General features: G+C 33.4%; 1 protein-coding gene across 3 annotated transcripts in view; it reads left to right on the top strand.

Annotated features, from left to right (window-relative positions):
• Positions 1 to 19,962, top strand: part of LOC134695888 (nuclear pore complex protein Nup98-Nup96-like) — a 60,612-nt gene that overhangs the window by 16,268 nt on the left and 24,382 nt on the right. For 2 of the 3 annotated variants that reach the window (XM_063557361.1, XM_063557360.1), the window contains exons 3-16: positions 506 to 742; positions 1,948 to 2,079; positions 3,608 to 3,712; positions 4,463 to 4,614; positions 4,996 to 5,125; positions 5,699 to 5,907; positions 6,530 to 6,658; positions 6,947 to 7,085; positions 7,660 to 7,830; positions 8,393 to 8,462; positions 11,211 to 11,322; positions 11,713 to 11,856; positions 16,946 to 17,157; positions 19,497 to 19,698. In XM_063557361.1, the coding sequence (XP_063413431.1) occupies positions 506 to 742; positions 1,948 to 2,079; positions 3,608 to 3,712; positions 4,463 to 4,614; positions 4,996 to 5,125; positions 5,699 to 5,907; positions 6,530 to 6,658; positions 6,947 to 7,085; positions 7,660 to 7,830; positions 8,393 to 8,462; positions 11,211 to 11,322; positions 11,713 to 11,856; positions 16,946 to 17,157; positions 19,497 to 19,698 (2,144 nt within the window). The remainder of the gene's footprint in view (positions 1 to 505; positions 743 to 1,947; positions 2,080 to 3,607; positions 3,713 to 4,462; positions 4,615 to 4,995; positions 5,126 to 5,698; positions 5,908 to 6,529; positions 6,659 to 6,946; positions 7,086 to 7,659; positions 7,831 to 8,392; positions 8,463 to 11,210; positions 11,323 to 11,712; positions 11,857 to 16,945; positions 17,158 to 19,496; positions 19,699 to 19,962) is intronic. The other variant, XM_063557362.1, reaches the window with a different exon arrangement.

Here is a 19,962-nt window from a genome sequence, read left to right as displayed (position 1 = left end):
ACTAATCGAAGAACTCAAAAAGAGAAAAAATATTCAATGAGTGACCGAACAACACATTAATTCACAAATGCGCGTAGCGCATGAGTTAATTATCAGTGTTGTTTGGTCCCGAGTTGAATATTTTTTGATATTTGAATTCTTTAATAAGATATTCTTTTTATTACATTGGCAAATAGCTTTTTTTAAAGAAATTAATGTAAAATATGTGAGGAACTATATCTTTTTTTCTACGCATTCACAATTCTTTTTGATACGCCGTTATCATAGTCTTGATAACGCCTGTTGTTGTATGACGTCAGAGAGTGAAATAACCATGTTTATTTCACATGTGAAATAATAGTTTTTTAATTAACTGGGAAATCAATGTAATTCATTGCAACCAATGTAATAATATCATTTAATTTCTGTTTCATGGAAGTCATCTGCTTTTATTCATAAAGCTTACATTGTATTTATTTTCAGAATTAAAATTACCAAAAAACTTACAGTATAATTATATTTTCAGATAACTTTGGACAAACAGCTGGATTTGGTGCAGGAAACTCAACATTTGGTTCTGCCAAGCCAACAGGAACTGCATTTGGTACTCCAGGTGGTGGTGGTGGTGTCTTTGGAGCAGCCACCCCAGCTGCCACACCTGGTGGGGGTTTGTTTGGACAACAGAATCCAAGTTCTGCTGGTGGTGGATTGTTTGGTGCCACACAGCCACAGAATCCAGGTTTTGGACAGTCATCAGGTTTCAGTATGTGCTGGTATTTTGTTAGACAACATTTTATCAGTTTTATCATCCATTACTAATGCATGAGTGTTGTCACTTCATTGTAACTCAGGGAATATAAGTTTTATCTTACAACACTATTAAATGCTTGAAAGTTGCCAGTTCATTGTAACTCAGGGAATATCAGTTTTATCATGCATTGATTACAAATGCACGAATGTTGTTGGTTCATTGTAACTTGTGGAATATCAGTTCAATCACACTTGAAAGTCATGGAATATCTTTTTATGCCCCATAGTAGAGCAATGTTATGTTTTTTGGTCTGTGCATCAGTTCCTTCGTCTGTTCTGCTTAAAGTTAATGGTTCACTGAACATAGAAAATGATAGTGCGAGTTGGACATCCCTGTACAAAGGACACATTCTTGTTTATCATACATTTAATTTTTTCAAATGCATGGAAGTTGTCAGGTAGTGGTAACTCAGGGAATATCAGTTTTATCTTACAACACTATTTAAAGCTTGGAAGTTATCAGTTCATTCAAATTCATGGAATATCATTTTTATCATACATTGATATTTAATTGCCAGTTCATTGAATTTCATTATGTTCATGTAATTTCAATTTTATCATTATAGTAATTCATGGAATATCAGTTTTATCACTCATTACTAATGCATGAATGTTGTCACTTTATTGTAACCTGTAGAAATTTTATTTTTACTGGTTGTATTTTGACATTAATTGAATCGTCAGCTCATAGGTTTGAACATACATTTTGGTTCCAATACAAAGACCTAGCTTGAGACAGCATGTAATGATTATAACAGTAGGTATACCTGAGTGTCTACAAAGATTAAAAGTCAAGTTTGCTGGATAGACAATGAAAACATTATGAATGTCCTTAAAAGATCATTGAACAGGTACCAAAAGGAGGACAAAAACCTGCATGATCTGTTACAATATTATTTACAACAGCTATATAAAATTCATGGTTCAATTAACAAACAAGCAAACGTAAAATTTGAGGCCTGAAGAACCACAACAATAAGATCATCTATCAAAACCTTGTTCTTCATCTGCTTCAGTGTGTGTCATTTATTTTCTGTATATCAGACTTTGTTTATTGTTTAAATCATATTTATTGGAAATAATTACTGTGATGTACACAGCTTTCAAATGTCAGCTTACAAAATAACAACTAACTGACTGTTGTGTCTAACATTACAGCATTTGGAGCGACACCAACAGCAAGTAGTTCTGGTGGGGGGTTGTTTGGACAGCAACAACAAAGTGCAGGAGGGCTGTTCTCTACGCCAGCTACAAACACAGGATTTGGTGCCAAACCAACAGGATTTGGAGGTTTGTGAAAGTTGATATGGATTAACTGAATAAACATGGACAAAACTATTTTTAAAACTTTGAAAAATGCATTTGTTGTAAAATTTGTTAGCATTTTTTGATAATATTTTTTTTCTGATTCCAATTTTGTTTTGTTTCCAAGCTTTGTTATGTTTTATACATAAGCATATTACCATAGATGCCAACCATTACGATTTTTGCGTAGTTTTCCCGATTTTGCGATAAAAACTACGCTATTACGGTCAAAGTCGAATAGTTACGGATTACCAATCATCGCCGTTCAATTTTGTAAAACACGGATTTTTATCATTACTTTTCCGTCCTGGTCCGGTATTTAGAAAACGCAAATGTAATGCTTCCGGTTTCTCGGGAGTTGTCAGCCTATTGTTGAGTAACTAACTGACTTCCGAAGAGGCAAACTTGCATTTATGAAGTAGCTTTCCCCCTTTCTTTACTTCTCCTTGACAAAACAAAATGTACGAGTCGAGAACATCTGAACAATAAATGAATGGAATACATACTACAGACAACATGTTAAACGACAAATTTCGTGCACATCACTTTGCAACCACTTGTCAGTAACTTTTATTGGTAAATGCACGTTTATGAATGATTACTGAAAACTTTTCAAAAATACGGAAAATTTGATAGTTTGTTACTGATTGTGTCAAAAGGGGGTTGGCATCTATGTATTACCATTGAGGTGTATTTTCTGGAATTTGCCGAATGACATCGAAATGTCATGGGATAAAGTTACAGCAAAGCATGCGATAATAACCGGAAGCAGTTGATAACAAAAGTCATTTCACACAGCTGAAGCAATTCTTTAAATTAAATTATTAAATATATGTACAAATTAATTTTATCATTGGGTACAATTATACCATTATTTTCTACAAGTACATGATAAACCTATATATATGATCATAAGGAAATAGTTTGGCATACTCGTAGCCAGGTGGGGTTTTTTGGATGCCCCCCTGTTTGAAACCAAATAAGCACTGTTAAAGTCAACGTTCTGTTCAAATTGTGACTATTAAAGTCGAGGTTATGAGTCCAAATGACCCCTCTCCCCTTTAGAAATTCCTGGCTAAGGTCCTGTTTGGTACTTATACAACATGTATATATGTATTGATAAGCTTGATGAAAATAAAATTTAGAACTTCAGAATGTATTATATAAAACTGAACTATAAAGAAATAAGGAACAGTTGATTTGAAGAAGTGTTCATAAAGATATAAACTTACATGAAATCAGTTTACAATTGTTACTTTTACATTGACTCTTGACTACAAACATGCTTTCAGCTTGGAAGAACATAGTTCACCATACACAGATATAACTTACAAATTGTAAACTTTATATATATCATATAACTATGATAACTTAATCATTAATGTTATTTGGCAAAGTAGAACAAATAAGGTAAATTTGAACATTGAATTTGTTTGAAATCTCTAAATAAAGGTAAGAATTGTTGAATATATGAGAGAAAGTGTTTATAAAATGAGTTATTGATATTTATTAGCTAGCTTTGGAGCAAGTACTGGTACACCAGCTGGCGGAATATTTGGTCAAACACAACAACAACAACAGACACCATCTTTGTTTGGACAAGCTGGCACAAGTGCAGGTAATAATATTAAAAGTTTTTGGACCTGGTGGCCAGAGAAGGGTAAGGTTTAGACTATTGTCCAAAGTTGATTGGGTTTAAGTTGACATAATTTGTATGTTAAATCAATTCCATGAGTTTAGAACTAACCCTGTTACATTATATTCTGAATGATGATTTTGATTTCTCATGTTTTTGGAAAGAAAAAAAGCTGTTCTATTTAATGAGTGTTTACTTTTTTATGCACCCCCTAGCCTAAGGGCATTACTGTGGATTCATTATTATTTGTTCGATACTAATTTTCGTGGGTACAGGCAAACCACGAAATCATATGTTCAACGAAATACATATTTTCAATAGGTGTTGTATACAAAGATTGTCAAAACAACGAAATCAGATCAACAAATATGCAAGTTTTCAGCAGTCCGCGAAAAATTGATACCCACGAAAATAAATGAATCCACAGTATGTCTTAGGTCTGTGTGACCATTAGTTTGTTTGTCCGATTCAGGTGAAAGTTTTTGGTCAAGGTTGTTTTTGATGACGTTTAAATCCACTGAACTTGGAATTCGGTACACATGTTCTATAGATATGATATGATCTTTCTAATTGTAATGCCATATTAGAGTTTTATTCAAATCTCATCGACCACTGAACATAATGATTGTGGGAATGTGATGTCCATCTACAATGGACACATTTGTGTTTTCAATTAAATAGAGCTAATGTAATTTGGAAATTGATTAAAGAGTTGCCTTTGACATTTTTCAGGCTTTGGTGGAAATGTTGCCAGTGGAACAACACTGAAATTTAATGCTCCATCCAGTTCAGATACAATGGTGAAAAATGGACAAACAACAAATATCAACACCAGACACCAGTGCATCACAGCTATGAAGGAGTACCAATTGAAAAGTTTAGAGGTAATTTAACATTTAGTCAGACTTAAACTTTACCCATAAGGCATCAGTGTGTCACAGCAATGAAGTAATACCACATGAAAAGTCATCATTTAATATTAAGTTGTAATTTTTTACTCAGAAAACATGAGAAATGGAGTATGTCAGTAAGACACAAAACATTAAAAGCCACACTGTTACTCTGCCTACCCATTGAATTTTACTGTTAATCTTAATTACAATGTCTGGGCTAACTACTACCAAACAAAGTTTGCAAGCACAGCATATAAACTTGATCTGCATGTTTTATTATTATAAATTATAAATGTATGGTTAAAATAGTGTTGAAGATACTACTTATATATATTTAAAAAGTATATGCCAATGATTTTCTCTCATGTTTAGGAATTAAGAATGGAAGATTATGCTGCTAACCGAAAGGGTAAACAGCCAGGAAGTGGAGGGTTATTTGGAACACAGCCAACAGCTACCCAACAACAAAGTACAGGATTTAACTTTGGAATGACTGCAAGTCGTAAGTAATCTTAATACTGCATGGATCACATCTAGTTAGAGTTATCACCTTGAGATAAATCATGAAATACAGACAACAAGCTGCTATTCAGTAACACTCAATCATTCTGGGATGCTCTTGTTAAATATTGAGGGAATGAAGGGTTAAACATGAATTAAGTTATTAGATGTACACTCTTATTGGCAACCTTAATACACAATATTTAGTGACAAGACAACTTCATCTGTAAGTGACCATATCAAATAGTAAGGGATGAATGTAGAAAGCATATTATTTATTATATAGTTTCCCTTAAAATTGCAGTACAACTCTTTAAAAAAACTTAATTTGAATGCATGGTTTACTATTAAAATTTGTTTCAAATAAAAAATTGTCTCAACTTAGTAATGCAAAATTCTTAAAGGACAGTGAAATGCAAATCTTAAATATCAGCTTTAAAATGAAATCAGGTAGGTTTCAACCCAACCTTGAATCAACCGTGCAATGTCTGTATCGCCAGTCACGATCATTAAAAACTTTCATTTGTTGTCAACCTTGATATTTATTTGATTTATATTTTTTTTGCACTTTCAGCATTTGGTCAACAACAGCAGCAGCAGCAACAACAGCAGCCAGCTTCAACTGGATCAACATTATTTGGAGCCCAGCCACAGAGTTCTGCAGGAGCTTTATTTGGTCAAGCTAACAAACCATTGTTTGGAACTGCTACAACAAGCACTGCAGGATTTGGATTTGGTGGCAGTACTGGTACTAATAATTCTTTGTTTGGAAATCAAAATAAGGTGTGTTTATTATAAGATCATCAACTGTGGACCTGGATATCTTTTGCACAAACTTTATTTCAGTCATTGAAATTAAATATGTTTCATAAACATTATTGGTCAATATCAACAGAAGCTACATGTATAAACATGACCAAACCCTGCCTAACAGTGAATAAGAAAATAAATTTGATCAAATTTGGTCTTTTTTCTACCACCAATGAAACTCTTGCCTAACTGGAATGTCTGATGGATAATATTTAAGTACACAGCCACATTTGGTCAGAATTTATCTGATTGATATAAAACATGTTTTTAAAGAATTGGTTTACATACGTTGTTATTAAATGGGATATTATATTACAGGGTTTCATTTAATGCTCCACAAATAATTGAACTATCCAGAACCCTTCATAATCTACTATTTATTTACGCCTAGATAGTGCAACTACATTAGAATGAAGTTGAATTAGCATTTGCACATCCCATTTCCATTTAGATAATTCCACTCTGCCCCCTCAGAATGATTTGTTGAACATTTACATTTTAATGTCAAATCTACATATCTCTTTGTCAACGGTTTATTTAAATGATTTACAAAGTTTTTAATGTATAATATCTTATAAACTTGCTTTGTTTTCAGCCTCTATTTGGAAGTACCCAGGCAGCTACAACACAGTCTTCATTATTTGGTAGTACAGGGACTGCAGGTTTTGGAGCATCCACTGGTTTTGGTGGAGGGGCGGGAGGATTTGGTGCTAGTACCTCCACCGTTAGTATTATGATTTTAAAAAGAATTGATAATATTAATACAGCATTATTGCAGAGTAAATTTATCCGTGCTCACAATAAAATATAAAGTTGAATACTAAGTTGTATGTCCCTTCTGCAATGAAACATTTATAATTAGGAAACTCTGTTCATACTTATATGCAAGATATACCCATAGAAAAGTTACCCCAATTCTTTTATATTCTTTTTGATTAAATAACACTTATGATTATTATTTATTCAAACAATCTATTAGAAATGACATGTAACCTTCATGTTCTATTTGTAGGGAGGTTTATTTGGTACTAACAAGCCAGCATTTGGGGCTACACCTGTGACATCAACAACAGGGTTTGGTCAGACAAATCTGTTTAATAAACCTGCAGGGACTGGACTCTTTGGTGCCACTTCACAAGCACCTGCTTTTGGTAAGTATAGATAAGATTTATTCAATTAAAAACATGGTATTTCTTGTTTTGTTGGAAATCAATTAATCCAAGAATATTGTCCTCTGGCTGATTGGTCCTTGTCCAATGATACATGTGAGTACAATCAAAATATCTTACCAATTCATGGTAGGGAAATGAACAGATGATAATTTATTTTGAAAATTTCAGGTAATGAAGTTTCAGCTCCTCTTTGACACAATTTGCTAGTATGGTCTTGAGGAAACTATGATAGTTTATATTTAAAACTTTCACATAAAATTACGTCAAATAAAATCATTTGCAAAAGTGGCAGATGAATTATTTGGTAAAAACTTTGACATAAGTAGTTTTGTACTAAAAATGTATGAAATATTTGCCACTAGACATTAAGCAAACAACATTCAATCATTAGAGTAATTTATGAAAAGTACATCATTCATTTACAGAATCTAAAAAAAAACCAAGTATTTTTTAGTTTAAGATTAAAAAAAGTATCCAGAAATTGTTTTATTTTCATAAAATGATGTATGAATGTAGCATAGTTTTCATAATAACATTCTTAACAATGTTACAGGTACCAGTACAGGGAGCAGTTTATTTGGGGCTAAACCTGTTGGATTTGGTACTACAACATCAGCTCCTAGTTTCAGTCTAGGTGCAACTCCTGGTGGCCTGTTTGGAGGGAACACAGCTAAACCTGCTGGATTTGGTTTTGGTGCTAGTACAGGAGCCAGTACCTTTACAGGTATAAATAGAGGCGTGGGCTGAATTGATATATTATAGAAAAATTATATGTATAAACAAATGTTTTTTTTTAATTTTTAATTAGTTTTCCAACTTATCAGTTCCTCATTGGTCAAAATTAAATTGAAACATCAAATTTTCTTCCGTGCTCTAATTATTTTATTGTGACATTCTGAAAAAGGGCACCCTATCTGATGACCTCAAATTGAAAAATTTCATCTTTCTGCAGATCATTGAAAAACAAAAAAAAGTTTGTCTACATATTATAAGTAGAGAAACAGATTCCAACACTTCCTGCATTATGATATGTTTTTCAACTAGTTCTCAACAGTTAAATTTTGAATATTTAAAAACTAATTAAACTTTGTGTTAAAGATTGAAAATTAAATTGTCTTTAGTGGAGGCATGATGCAATGGTAAAATTTATAAATAATTTATTAGTTATTGTACTTTGTTGTCAAACCTTAACACATATTGTTATTGGACCAATTAATTTGATAAAAAAAGATCATTAACCCAATGTTTAGATTTAAGAAATGATGTATACAATGTTCTGGTTGTAGGTTTTGGAGGAGGCTTCAATACAGCACAGCCCTCATTAAATCTGGGAGGAGCCAGCACCATGTTGTCAACGTGAGTTATTTCCCTTCATTTTATGTTCATAATTTGTCTTAGTTTCTCTTAAACAAACGGAATAAATAAAAAACTGCATTTAGAATGTGTATTTTCAAGAAAAAATTTGCTGCCTTCATCTAATTCTTGCAGATAAACAAGTTAAGATGTCAAGTATTTAAGTTTATTATTCTTTTGACCGATCAATTGTCGCAGAAAATGGATCCAAACAGTTTTGTTTTTTCTATCAATATCTTTCTCTCTAATCATTGGTTAGCTTTGGAGAGAAATAAGATATATTTGATTGTAAAACAAAACAGAAATTTTCTCATGCCTAAATCTTCTTTTAATATCACTGCACACTTAAGTATAATTATTTACATCAGGAGTGAGATAAATAAAGCAATTGTTAGGATACACACAAGATACGAGTGCCAGTTGTGTTCACACATGAATACTTCAATTTTTTTGTAATCTACTTTGAGAAAAACAAATTTTAGAATTGTCTTTTCAGAAATGTAAGGTGTACAGTGTTCTCCCCAGATATTTCATATAGCATCCTGCTAATCAAAGAAATTTGAAATACCATCTTGTTTCAAAATTTATAGCATCACATCAATAACACAATCTATTAGAAAATCCATTCAGATAGCATCACATTCAGAAATATAGCATCACATTACCATGATACTAAATTGCTTAAAGACTCTGGGGAGAACACTGGTAAAATTGCAATCAAAGAAAGGGAGGTTATTAAATTGAAATGTTTTTTGTTAAGATAGTTAACATGCTTTGTAGGAGGAAAAAACAAATGTTTGAGTTGTAAGTTGTGTTTGGTGTGATTTGTGTTTTGATATTGAAGACAGCTAGTTTTTATTTTTACTATTCAAACTTCCCATTTCAACAAAATATCTTACTTACAATTTCTGACGCAGTTAGCCTTAACAATTAAAATAATACAAGGTTCATTGACGTAAAATACACATTTTCCCCCCTTAAACTAAACATTTAACCAAACTTTTAGAATAAATTCATCACACAATAATTATTAAATTACCTTCACTCATATAACAAATGGAACAGCCTTTATTGCTGTTATTCATCTCTAAGTTTTCAAGTGAGGTCTTCAAGATTGCACAAAATACTTTTATGCATTGTCATTGGGATTTCAGTTTATCTTCCTTTACTTTATATTGTTTAATGATGTTGTAAAAATATTGTGATCACTTCTCCAAATGATAAACATGGTATAACATACATCATCTTCATTTGAACTTGGATAGATAGTTGACTGGTTGGCAATCATACCACATCTTCTTATTTTTATGCCCCACCTACGATAGAATAGGGGCATTATGTTTTCTGGTCTGTTGGTCCGTCCATTCGTCCTGCTTCAGGTTAAAGTTTTTGGTGAAGGTAGTTTTTGATGAAGTTGAAGTCCAATCAACTTGAAACTTAAAACAAATGATTCCCATAATATGATCTTTCTAATTTTAATGCCAAATTAAAGGTTTGACCCTGATTTCACTGTTCACTGAACATAGAAAATGATAGTGTGAAGTTCAGGTTAAACATGTTAAAGTTTTAGTTAAAATTTTTGGTCAAGGTAGTTTTTGATGAAGTTGAAGTTACATCAACTTGAAACTTAGTACACATGTTCCCTATGATATGATCTTTCTTATTTTAATTCCAAATTAAAGTTTTGATTCCAATTTCACAGTCCACTGAACATGGAAAATGATAGGGCGAGTGGGGCATCCGTGTACTATGGACACATTCATGTTTTTTAACAAATTTGCTATGCTAAATAATAGCTTTACAGCTCATTGCTTTGAATTACCACCAGATTTAATCCACATAAAGTAGATAATCTATATAGAATTACTATTTGACACTTTGATGAAAAATTGTAGAAAATATTCCCTAATAGAACCAATTGTAAATTACAAAAGAAGTCGTAATTAAACAAGACTACTAGAAATAAGATTAGACACTGGACCTGAAACAATCAACTATCAATCTTCAATATAGGGAGTGAATATATTTAAAATTTCTGCTGTGATCATATGTAGATATACTGGTGAGAGCCTGCACACATCACTAAATAAACATTTGGTCATCACATAACACCACTCATCTATCTCACAAAACTTACCACTAAATAGATATCTAATGATCTAAAATGTCTTTAATGTTAAATGGTAGTTCATGAAATTTGTAGTCTTTCTCTTAAATATAGTCTCCTTTAAGTATGGTGTCAGTTGATAATAATGAATTAAAATAAGAAAGTTAACAAGTTTTAGAAAATACAACAATATTGTTTTAGTTTGTTTTGTTTTTTTGTGTGTGTTACAAAACATATGAATTTGATGCTTAAAAAACAATAAAATTTCAAGTTACATAGATATTGATGTCACAATAAATAATGTCAAAAACAAGACAGGTTTAAAAGACAAGGAATACATAGCTAAACATTAGAAATAAGTAAAGGAAACTCTGGAAAAAATTCTGTTGCAGGATAGAAAACATCTGACAATTATTTGTGTACATATGTCAGTCATGTTTTCATTAACTTCTAAAATACAAAATAGGATGTAAATAACTTATCACAATCTGTTATTGTTCACTTACGAAAATAAAATATAAACTAAAATATTGAAAACTTTCAAAAGATAAGTCTGAGACAGTGCCATTTTTTTTGGATAGAAAATATCAACTTCTTCCTCTTGTCAAGCATTGACAATAAATGTGGTTAATTATATTTTACAGTGCAGCCAATCCTCAGAATTCAGGACCAACTCCACAACAGATACAACAACAGTTACTAGCATTGAATCACTCACCCTATGGGGATTCTCCTCTTTTCTGGAACCTCAAACAGGTATGGACATACTATTTTGGAATTATTAAATTTTTCATGGGTACAAGTTTTTGTAGATGAAGGAAAACTTACATGTTTTTGGATATTTAATTTCATAGTTTTGCCGAAGTTGGTATACAAGTCTACAGAAAATTTGTCATTTGTTGAACGCTTAATTTCATGTTTCAATTGAACCACGAAATCCACAAAGACAATATTTTAAAAATAAGAAGCTTGTGTCATAATTGGGTATAATCATCTTGTTCCCAGGCTAAAATTTCAAATGATTGAAATAATTAATTTCTTCAATCCTCTCACTGTCACTTAGTTCAGAATTTCTTGAAACAGCTTTTGGAGTCGTGTTACCTTTGTGAACAAATTCACATTGATGTTGCATGTTATATTTTCTAGACTGAAACTAAGAGAGAAGATCTGTTAAAGCCAACAAATCCAATAGCACAGAAAGCTGTATTGACCAGTCAGTTTAAAGTTAGTCCAAGACCAACAGCCAGAGTTAAACCAAAGTCATTACATAATGTACTCAATGGTTCCAAGGTAAGCCAGAGTTAAACCAAAGTCATTACACAACGTACTTAATGGTTCCAAGGTAAGCCAGAGTTAAACCAAAGTCATTACATAATGTACTTAATGGTTCCAAGGTAAGCCAGAGTTAAACCAAAGTCATTACATAATGTACTCAATGGTTCCAAGGTAAGCCAGAGATAAACCAAAGTCATTACATAATGTACTCAATGGTTCCAAGGTAAGCCAGAGTTAAACCAAAGTCATTACACAACGTACTTAATGGTTCCAAGGTAAGCCAGAGTTAAACCAAAGTCATTACATAATGTACTTAATGGGTCCAAGGTAAGCCAGAGTTAAACCAAAGTCATTACATAATGTACTTAATGGGTCCAAGGTAAGCCAGAGTTAAACCAAAGTTAGTCCAAGACCAACAGCCAGAGTTAAACCAAAGTCATTACATAATGTACTTAATGGGTCCAAGGTAAGCCTGAGTTAAACCAAAGTTAGTCCAAGACCAACAGCTAGAGTTAAACCAAAGTCATTACACAACGTACTCAATGGTTCCAAGGTAAGCCAGAGTTAAACCAAAGTTAGTCCAAGACCAACAGCCAGAGTTAAACCAAAGTCATTACATAATGTACTCAATGGTTCCAAGGTAAGCCAGAGTTAAACCAAAGTTAGTCCAAGACCAACAGCCAGAGTTAAACCAAAGTCATTACATAATGTACTCAATGGTTCCAAGGTAAGTCTGAGTTAAACCAAAGTTAGTCCAAGACCAACAGCCAGAGTTAAACCAAAGTCATTACATAACGTACTCAATGGTTCCAAGGTAAGCCAGAGTTAAACCAAAGTCATTACATAATGTACTCAATGGTTCCAAGGTAAGTCTGAGTTAAACCAAAGTCATTACACAACGTACTCAATGGTTCCAAGGTAAGCCAGAGTTAAACCAAAGTTAGTCCAAGACCAACAGCCAGAGTTAAACCAAAGTCATTACACAACGTACTCAATGGTTCCAAGGTAAGCCAGAGTTAAACCAAAGTTAGTCCAAGACCAACAGCCAGAGTTAAACCAAAGTCATTACACAATGTACTCAATGGTTCCAAGGTAAGCCAGAGTTAAACCAAAGTTAGTCCAAGACCAACAGCCAGAGTTAAACCAAAGTCATTACATAATGTACTCAATGGTTCCAAGGTAAGCCAGAGTTAAACCAAAGTCATTACACAACGTACTCAATGGTTCCAAGGTAAGCCAGAGTTAAACCAAAGTTAGTCCAAGACCAACAGCCAGAGTTAAACCAAAGTCATTACATAACGTACTCAATGGTTCCAAGGTAAGCCAGAGTTAAACCAAAGTCATTACATAATGTACTCAATGGTTCCAAGGTAAGTCTGAGTTAAACCAAAGTCATTACACAACGTACTCAATGGTTCCAAGGTAAGCCAGAGTTAAACCAAAGTTAGTCCAAGACCAACAGCCAGAGTTAAACCAAAGTCATTACACAACGTACTCAATGGTTCCAAGGTAAGCCAGAGTTAAACCAAAGTTAGTCCAAGACCAACAGCCAGAGTTAAACCAAAGTCATTACACAATGTACTCAATGGTTCCAAGGTAAGCCAGAGTTAAACCAAAGTTAGTCCAAGACCAACAGCCAGAGTTAAACCAAAGTCATTACATAATGTACTCAATGGTTCCAAGGTAAGCCAGAGTTAAACCAAAGTCATTACACAACGTACTCAATGGTTCCAAGGTAAGCCAGAGTTAAACCAAAGTCATTACATAATGTACTCAATGGTTCCAAGGTAAGTCTGAGTTAAACCAAAGTCATTACACAACGTACTCAATGGTTCCAAGGTAAGTCTGAGTTAAACCAAAGTCATTACATAATGTACTCAATGGTTCCAAGGTAAGCCAGAGTTAAACCAAAGTCATTACACAACGTACTCAATGGTTCCAAGGTAAGTCTGAGTTAAACCAAAGTCATTACATAATGTACTCAATGGTTCCAAGGTAAGCCAGAGTTAAACCAAAGTCATTACATAATGTACTCAATGGGTCCAAGGTAAGCCAGAGTCAGTTCAAAGTTAGTCCAAGACCAACAGCCAGAGTTAAACCAAAGTCATTACACAACGTACTCAATGGTTCCAAGGTAAGTCTGAGTTAAACCAAAGTCATTACACAACGTACTCAATGGTTCCAAGGTAAGTCTGAGTTAAACCAAAGTCATTACATAATGTACTCAATGGGTCCAAGGTAAGCCAGAGTCAGTTCAAAGTTAGTCCAAGACCAACAGCCAGAGTTAAACCAAAGTCATTACACAACGTACTCAATGGTTCCAAGGTAAGTCTGAGTTAAACCAAAGTCATTACATAATGTACTCAATGGTTCCAAGGTAAGCCAGAGTTAAACCAAAGTTATTACATAATGTACTCAATGGTTCCAAGGTAAGCCAGAGTTAAACCAAAGTTAGTCCAAGACCAACAGCAAGAGTTAAACCAAATTCATTACATAATGTACTTAATGGTTCCAAGGTAAGCCAGAGTTAAACCAAAGTTAGTCCAAGACCAACAGCCAGAGTTAAACCAAAGTCATTACATAATGTACTTAATGGTTCCAAGGTAAGTCTGAGTTAAACCAAAGTTATTACATAATGTACTCAATGGTTCCAAGGTAAGCCAGAGTTAAACCAAAGTTAGTCCAAGACCAACAGCCAGAGTTAAACCAAATTCATTACATAACGTACTTAATGGTTCCAAGGTAAGCCAGAGTTAAACCAAAGTTAGTCCAAGACCAACAGCCAGAGTTAAACCAAAGTCATTACATAATGTACTTAATGGTTCCAAGGTAAGCCAGAGTTAAACCAAAGTTAGTCCAAGACCAACAGCCTGAGTTAAACCAAAGTCATTACATAATGTACTCAATGGTTCCAAGGTAAGCCAGAGTTAAACCAAAGTTAGTCCAAGACCAACAGCCAGAGTTAAACCAAAGTCATTACACAACGTACTCAATGGTTCCAAGGTAAGCCAGAGTTAAACCAAAGTTAGTCCAAGACCAACAGCCAGAGTTAGACCAAAGTCATTACATAATGCACTTAATGGTTCCAAGGTAAGCCAGAGTTAAACCAAAGTTAGTCCAAGACCAACAGCCAGATTTAAACCAAAGTCATTACATAATGTACTCAATGGTTCCAAGGTAAGCCAGAGTTAAACCAAAGTTAATCCAAGACCAACAGCCAGAGTTAAACCAAAGTTAGTCCAAGACCAACAGCCAGAGTTAAACCAAAGTCATTATATAATGTACTTAATGGGTCCAAGGTAAGCCAGAGTTAAACCAAAGTCATTACATAATGTACTTAATGGTTCCAAGGTAAGCCAGAGTTAAACCAAAGTTAGTCCAAGACCAACAGCCTGAGTTAAACCAAAGTTAGTCCAAGACCAACAGCTAGATTTAAACCAAAGTCATTACATAATGTACTTAATGGGTCCAAGGTAAGCCTGAGTTAAACCAAAGTTAGTCCAAGACCAACAGCCAGAGTTAAACCAAAGTCATTACATAATGTACTCAATGGTTCCAAGGTAAGCCAGAGTTAAACCAAAGTTAGTCCAAGACCAACAGCCAGAGTTAAACCAAAGTTAGTCCAAGACCAACAGCCAGAGTTAAACCAAAGTCATTATATAATGTACTTAATGGGTCCAAGGTAAGCCAGAGTTAAACCAAAGTCATTACATAATGTACTTAATGGTTCCAAGGTAAGCCAGAGTTAAACCAAAGTTAGTCCAAGACCAACAGCCTGAGTTAAACCAAAGTTAGTCCAAGACCAACAGCCAGAGTTAAACCAAAGTCATTACATAATGTACTTAATGGTTCCAAGGTCAGCCTGAGTTAAACCAAAGTTAGTCCAAGACCAACAGCCTGAGTTAAACCAAAGTTAGTCCAAGACCAACAGCCTGAGTTAAACCAAAGTTAGTCCAAGACCAACAGCCAGAGTTAAACCAAAGTCATTACATAATGTACTCAATGGTTCCAAGGTAAGCCAGAGTTAAACCAAGGTTAGTCCAAGACCAACAGCCTGAGTTAAACCAAAGTTAGTCCAAGACCAACAGCCTGAGTTAAACCAAAGTTAGTCCAAGACCAACAGCCTGAGTTAAACCAAAGTTAGTCCAAGACCAACAGCCAGAGTTAAACCAAAGTCATTACATAATGTACTTAATGGTTCCAAGGTAAGCCAGAGTTAAACCAAAGTTAGTCCAAGACCAACAGCCTGAGTTAAACCAAAGTTAGTCCAAGACCAACAGCCAGATTTAAACCAAAGTCATTACATAATGTACTTAATGGGTCCAAGGTAAGCCTGAGTTAAACCAAAGTTAGTCCAAGACCAACAGCCAGAGTTAAACCAAAGTTAGTCCAAGACCAACAGCCAGAGTTAAACCAAAGTCATTGCATAATGTACTTAATGGGTCCAAGGTATTTATATAACTACTATTTATGATACAGTTATATGAAATGGGTATTTTGTAAGTTAGGGTGGAGCATCTTCAGTACATTTAAAAAAAAAGGATACTTTTTAATTTTGATTAAAGAAGAAAATCACCAATTGACCAGTGCAGCCATTTGTCTGTGGATAGGTAAATTACCTATTTTTCAGCTTCTGTAATAAATTCTGATTTAATATTTGGTCTAGGAACTATATACTTTGATATGTACCATGCAAGCATTTTTCAGAGCAGCTTGGCGGTCACTTCCTGACTTGCAATATTTGGAAATCATTTTACATCCTCTTATCATGGTACTTTTTGTAACCACATACATGTATTCCTTAGCTTTTGTAACAACATACATGTATTACTTAGCTTTTGTAACAACATACATGTATTACTTAGCTTTTGTAACAACATACATGTATTACTTAGCTTATTATTGATAAATGAAAGATTTGATAGGTGGTCTGGAAGTGTAAATGTTTTAGTTGTACTGTGTGAGAGATTTTCAGATCTGTTTGAATGTTTCTTTCAGATTGACAATAGTCTTGAGCTTTTGTTGTATAAGATATGATCTATTATACACTTATTCTGTTCAATTTACCCATATTGTTCTTTTCAAAATGAAATTTTTATTTCAGTCCCAGATATTTGAAGGACTAGAAGATGAAGACTTTAGTTTTGGTAATGAATCATTCATGCCAAAGAAGAGCATAAAGAAACTTGTTCTAAGGAAAACTGGAACAGAATCTAATTCCCCAAGTCGTGCCTCATCAGTAATCGAAGATTTACATAATGAACAATCACTCAATGATACAGATCCTAGCTTTCTTCAGAATACTTCTCACAGCATGTAAGTAACATTATGTTATAGAATGAAAAGCTTTCCTTCATCAATTGGCAGCAGTTCAATGGTACATTATAAAATCTCATCAAAGCACCAACCTTTCTGGGGAGTACATTGTTCCAAAATAAAATGTTTGGTGGGTAACCCTTAAAATGGAGTCAACATTTTTACAAAATGAAGAAAAAAAGATGTCAAATAAGATAATCTTAGATACAAGATTTCTTGACTTTTCATACGACCGCAAATTTTGAAAAAAATTTCGTCGTATATTGCTATCACGTTGGCTGCGTCGTCGTCGTCGTTGTCCGAATACTTTTAGTTTTCGCACTCTAACTTTAGTAAAAGTGAATATAAATCTATAAAATTTTATCACAAGGTTTATGACCACAAAAGGAAGGTTGGTATTGATTTTGGGAGTTTTGGTCCCAACATTTTAGGAATTAGGGGCCAAAAAGGGCCCAAATAAGCATTTTCTTGGTTTTCGCACTATAACTTTAGTTTAAGTTAATAGAAATCTATGAAATTTTGACACAAGGTTTATGACCACAAAAGAAAGATTGGGATTGATTTTGGGAGTTTTGGTTTCAACAGTGTAGGAATTAGGGGCCAAAAAAGGGCCCAAATAAGCATTATTCTTGGTTTTCGCACAATAACTTTAGTTTAAGTAAATAGAAAATAATGGAATTTAAACACAATGTTTATGACCACAAAAGGAAGGTTGGTATTGATTTTGGGAGTTTAGGTCCCAACAGTTTAGGAATTAGGGGCCAAAAAGGGACCCAAATAAACATTTTCTTGGTTTTCGCACCATAACTTTAGTATAAGTAAATAGAAATCTTATGAAATTTAAACACAAGGTTTATGACCATCAAAAGGAAGGTTGGTAATGATTTTGGGAGTTTTGGTCCCAACAGTTTAGGAATAAGGGGCCCAAAAGGTCCAAAATTAAACTTTGTTTGATTTCATCAAAATTGAATAATTGGGGTTCTTTGATATGCCGAATCTAACTGTGTATGTAGATTTTTAACTTTTGGTCCCGTTTTCAAATTGGTCTACATTAAGGTCCAAAGGGTCCAAAATTAAACTTCGTTTGATTTTGACAAAAAATTAATCGGTTGGGTTCTTTGATATGCTGAATCTAAAAATGTACTTAGATTCTTGATTATCGGCCCAGTTTTCAAGTTGGTCCAAATCGGGGTCCAAAATTAAACTTTGTACGATTTCATCAAAAATTGAATAAATGGGGTTCTTTGATATGCCAAATCTAACTGTGTATGTAGATTCCTCATTTTTGGTCTTGTTTTCAAATTGGTCTACATCAAAGTCCAAAGGGTCCAAAATTAAACTTAGTTTGATTTTAACAAAAAATGAAATCTTGGGGTTCTTTGATATGCTGAATCCAAACATGTACTTAGATTTTTGATTATGGGCCCAGTTTTCAAGTTGGTCCAAATCAGGATCTAAAATTATTATATTAAGTTTTGTGCAATAGCAAGTCTTTTCAATTGCACAGTATTGCACAATGGCAAGAAATATCTTATTGCAAAATATTGTGAAATAGCAATTTTGTTTTTAATTAGAGTTATCTTTCTTTGTCCAGAATAGTAAGCAAGAAATATCTAATTGTAAGAATTTTTTTTATTTGGAGTTATCTTTCTTTGTCCAGAATCAACTTTAATCTTTGTTATATATACAATGTATATTCACTTTTTACTACCAACTGATAAATTAAAATAATCTTTACCATTCAGTGATAACAAGCAGTATTTTTACATCTTAATATTTTATAATGTATTTAAATGAGTAGTAATTGTTGCAAACTCCATTAGAAATTTTAATTGAGATTAGTTTTGGAATAAGGGAAAGGCGGATGTGATTAAAAAAATGGGTTCAATTTTCTCATTTGAAATTTCATAAATAAAAAGAAAATTTCTTCAAAACATTTTTTTGAGAGGAATAATATTCAACAGCATAGTGAATTGCTCTAAGAGAAAACAAAAATTTAATTTCATTATAACACATTTATTCTGTGTCAGAAACCTATGCTGTGTCAACTATTTAATCACAATCCAAATTTAGAGCTGAATCCAGCTTGAATGTTATGTCCATACTTGCCCCAACCGTTCAGGGTTCAACCTCTGCGGTCGTATAAAGCTACGCCCTGCGGAGCATCTGGTTATAAGATGTGTGTACATGGACATTACTAGTACAGGATCTCTGGAACAAGAACTCTTCAGTTTTATTTTATTTAGTTCTTTAATTTTAGTATCCACGTCGGTACTTTTTTAAGCTTTACACCACTGAATGTAGTCTTTTGTTTATACATATTTCTTATTTATATTCAGGCCAATTGAAAGAAGTGTTAGTAAGGACATTCCAGAACCAGAGAGTAATCTGAGATTCCAGAAAGTACCTAGTCAGAACTTAGATGACACAATAGCCATGTTAAATGAACAGAACAAAGGAGGAGGAAAGTTGTCTTCACGGTCAGCTGATGAAACAGATTTAGATATTACACAGAGAGATGAAAGTCTAGAAAGAAGACCAGTAAGTTATTATATGGCAGAAGTTAACACTGAAGATTTAAAAAAACATGAATTGTGGATTCAATTATTTATTGAATTTTAATTAATACCTTGGCTGCTTTATGTATTATCAAGAACACATTTTATTCAAATGAGACAACCATAGAAAATTTGGTCTTTTATGAGCATATATGGCATTTTGGATCAATTTCTGTGTTCTTTGTTTATGGCTTTTAAAAAAAAGTAAAATGAGAATCATTGCTTTTGAATGAATACTAGGCTGTGT

The sequence above is a fragment of the Mytilus trossulus genome, chromosome 14, assembly GCF_036588685.1.
Source record: "Mytilus trossulus isolate FHL-02 chromosome 14, PNRI_Mtr1.1.1.hap1, whole genome shotgun sequence".
NCBI classification, from domain to species: Eukaryota; Metazoa; Mollusca; class Bivalvia; order Mytilida; family Mytilidae; genus Mytilus; species Mytilus trossulus.
This window is presented reverse-complemented; position numbering and strand designations above follow the sequence as displayed.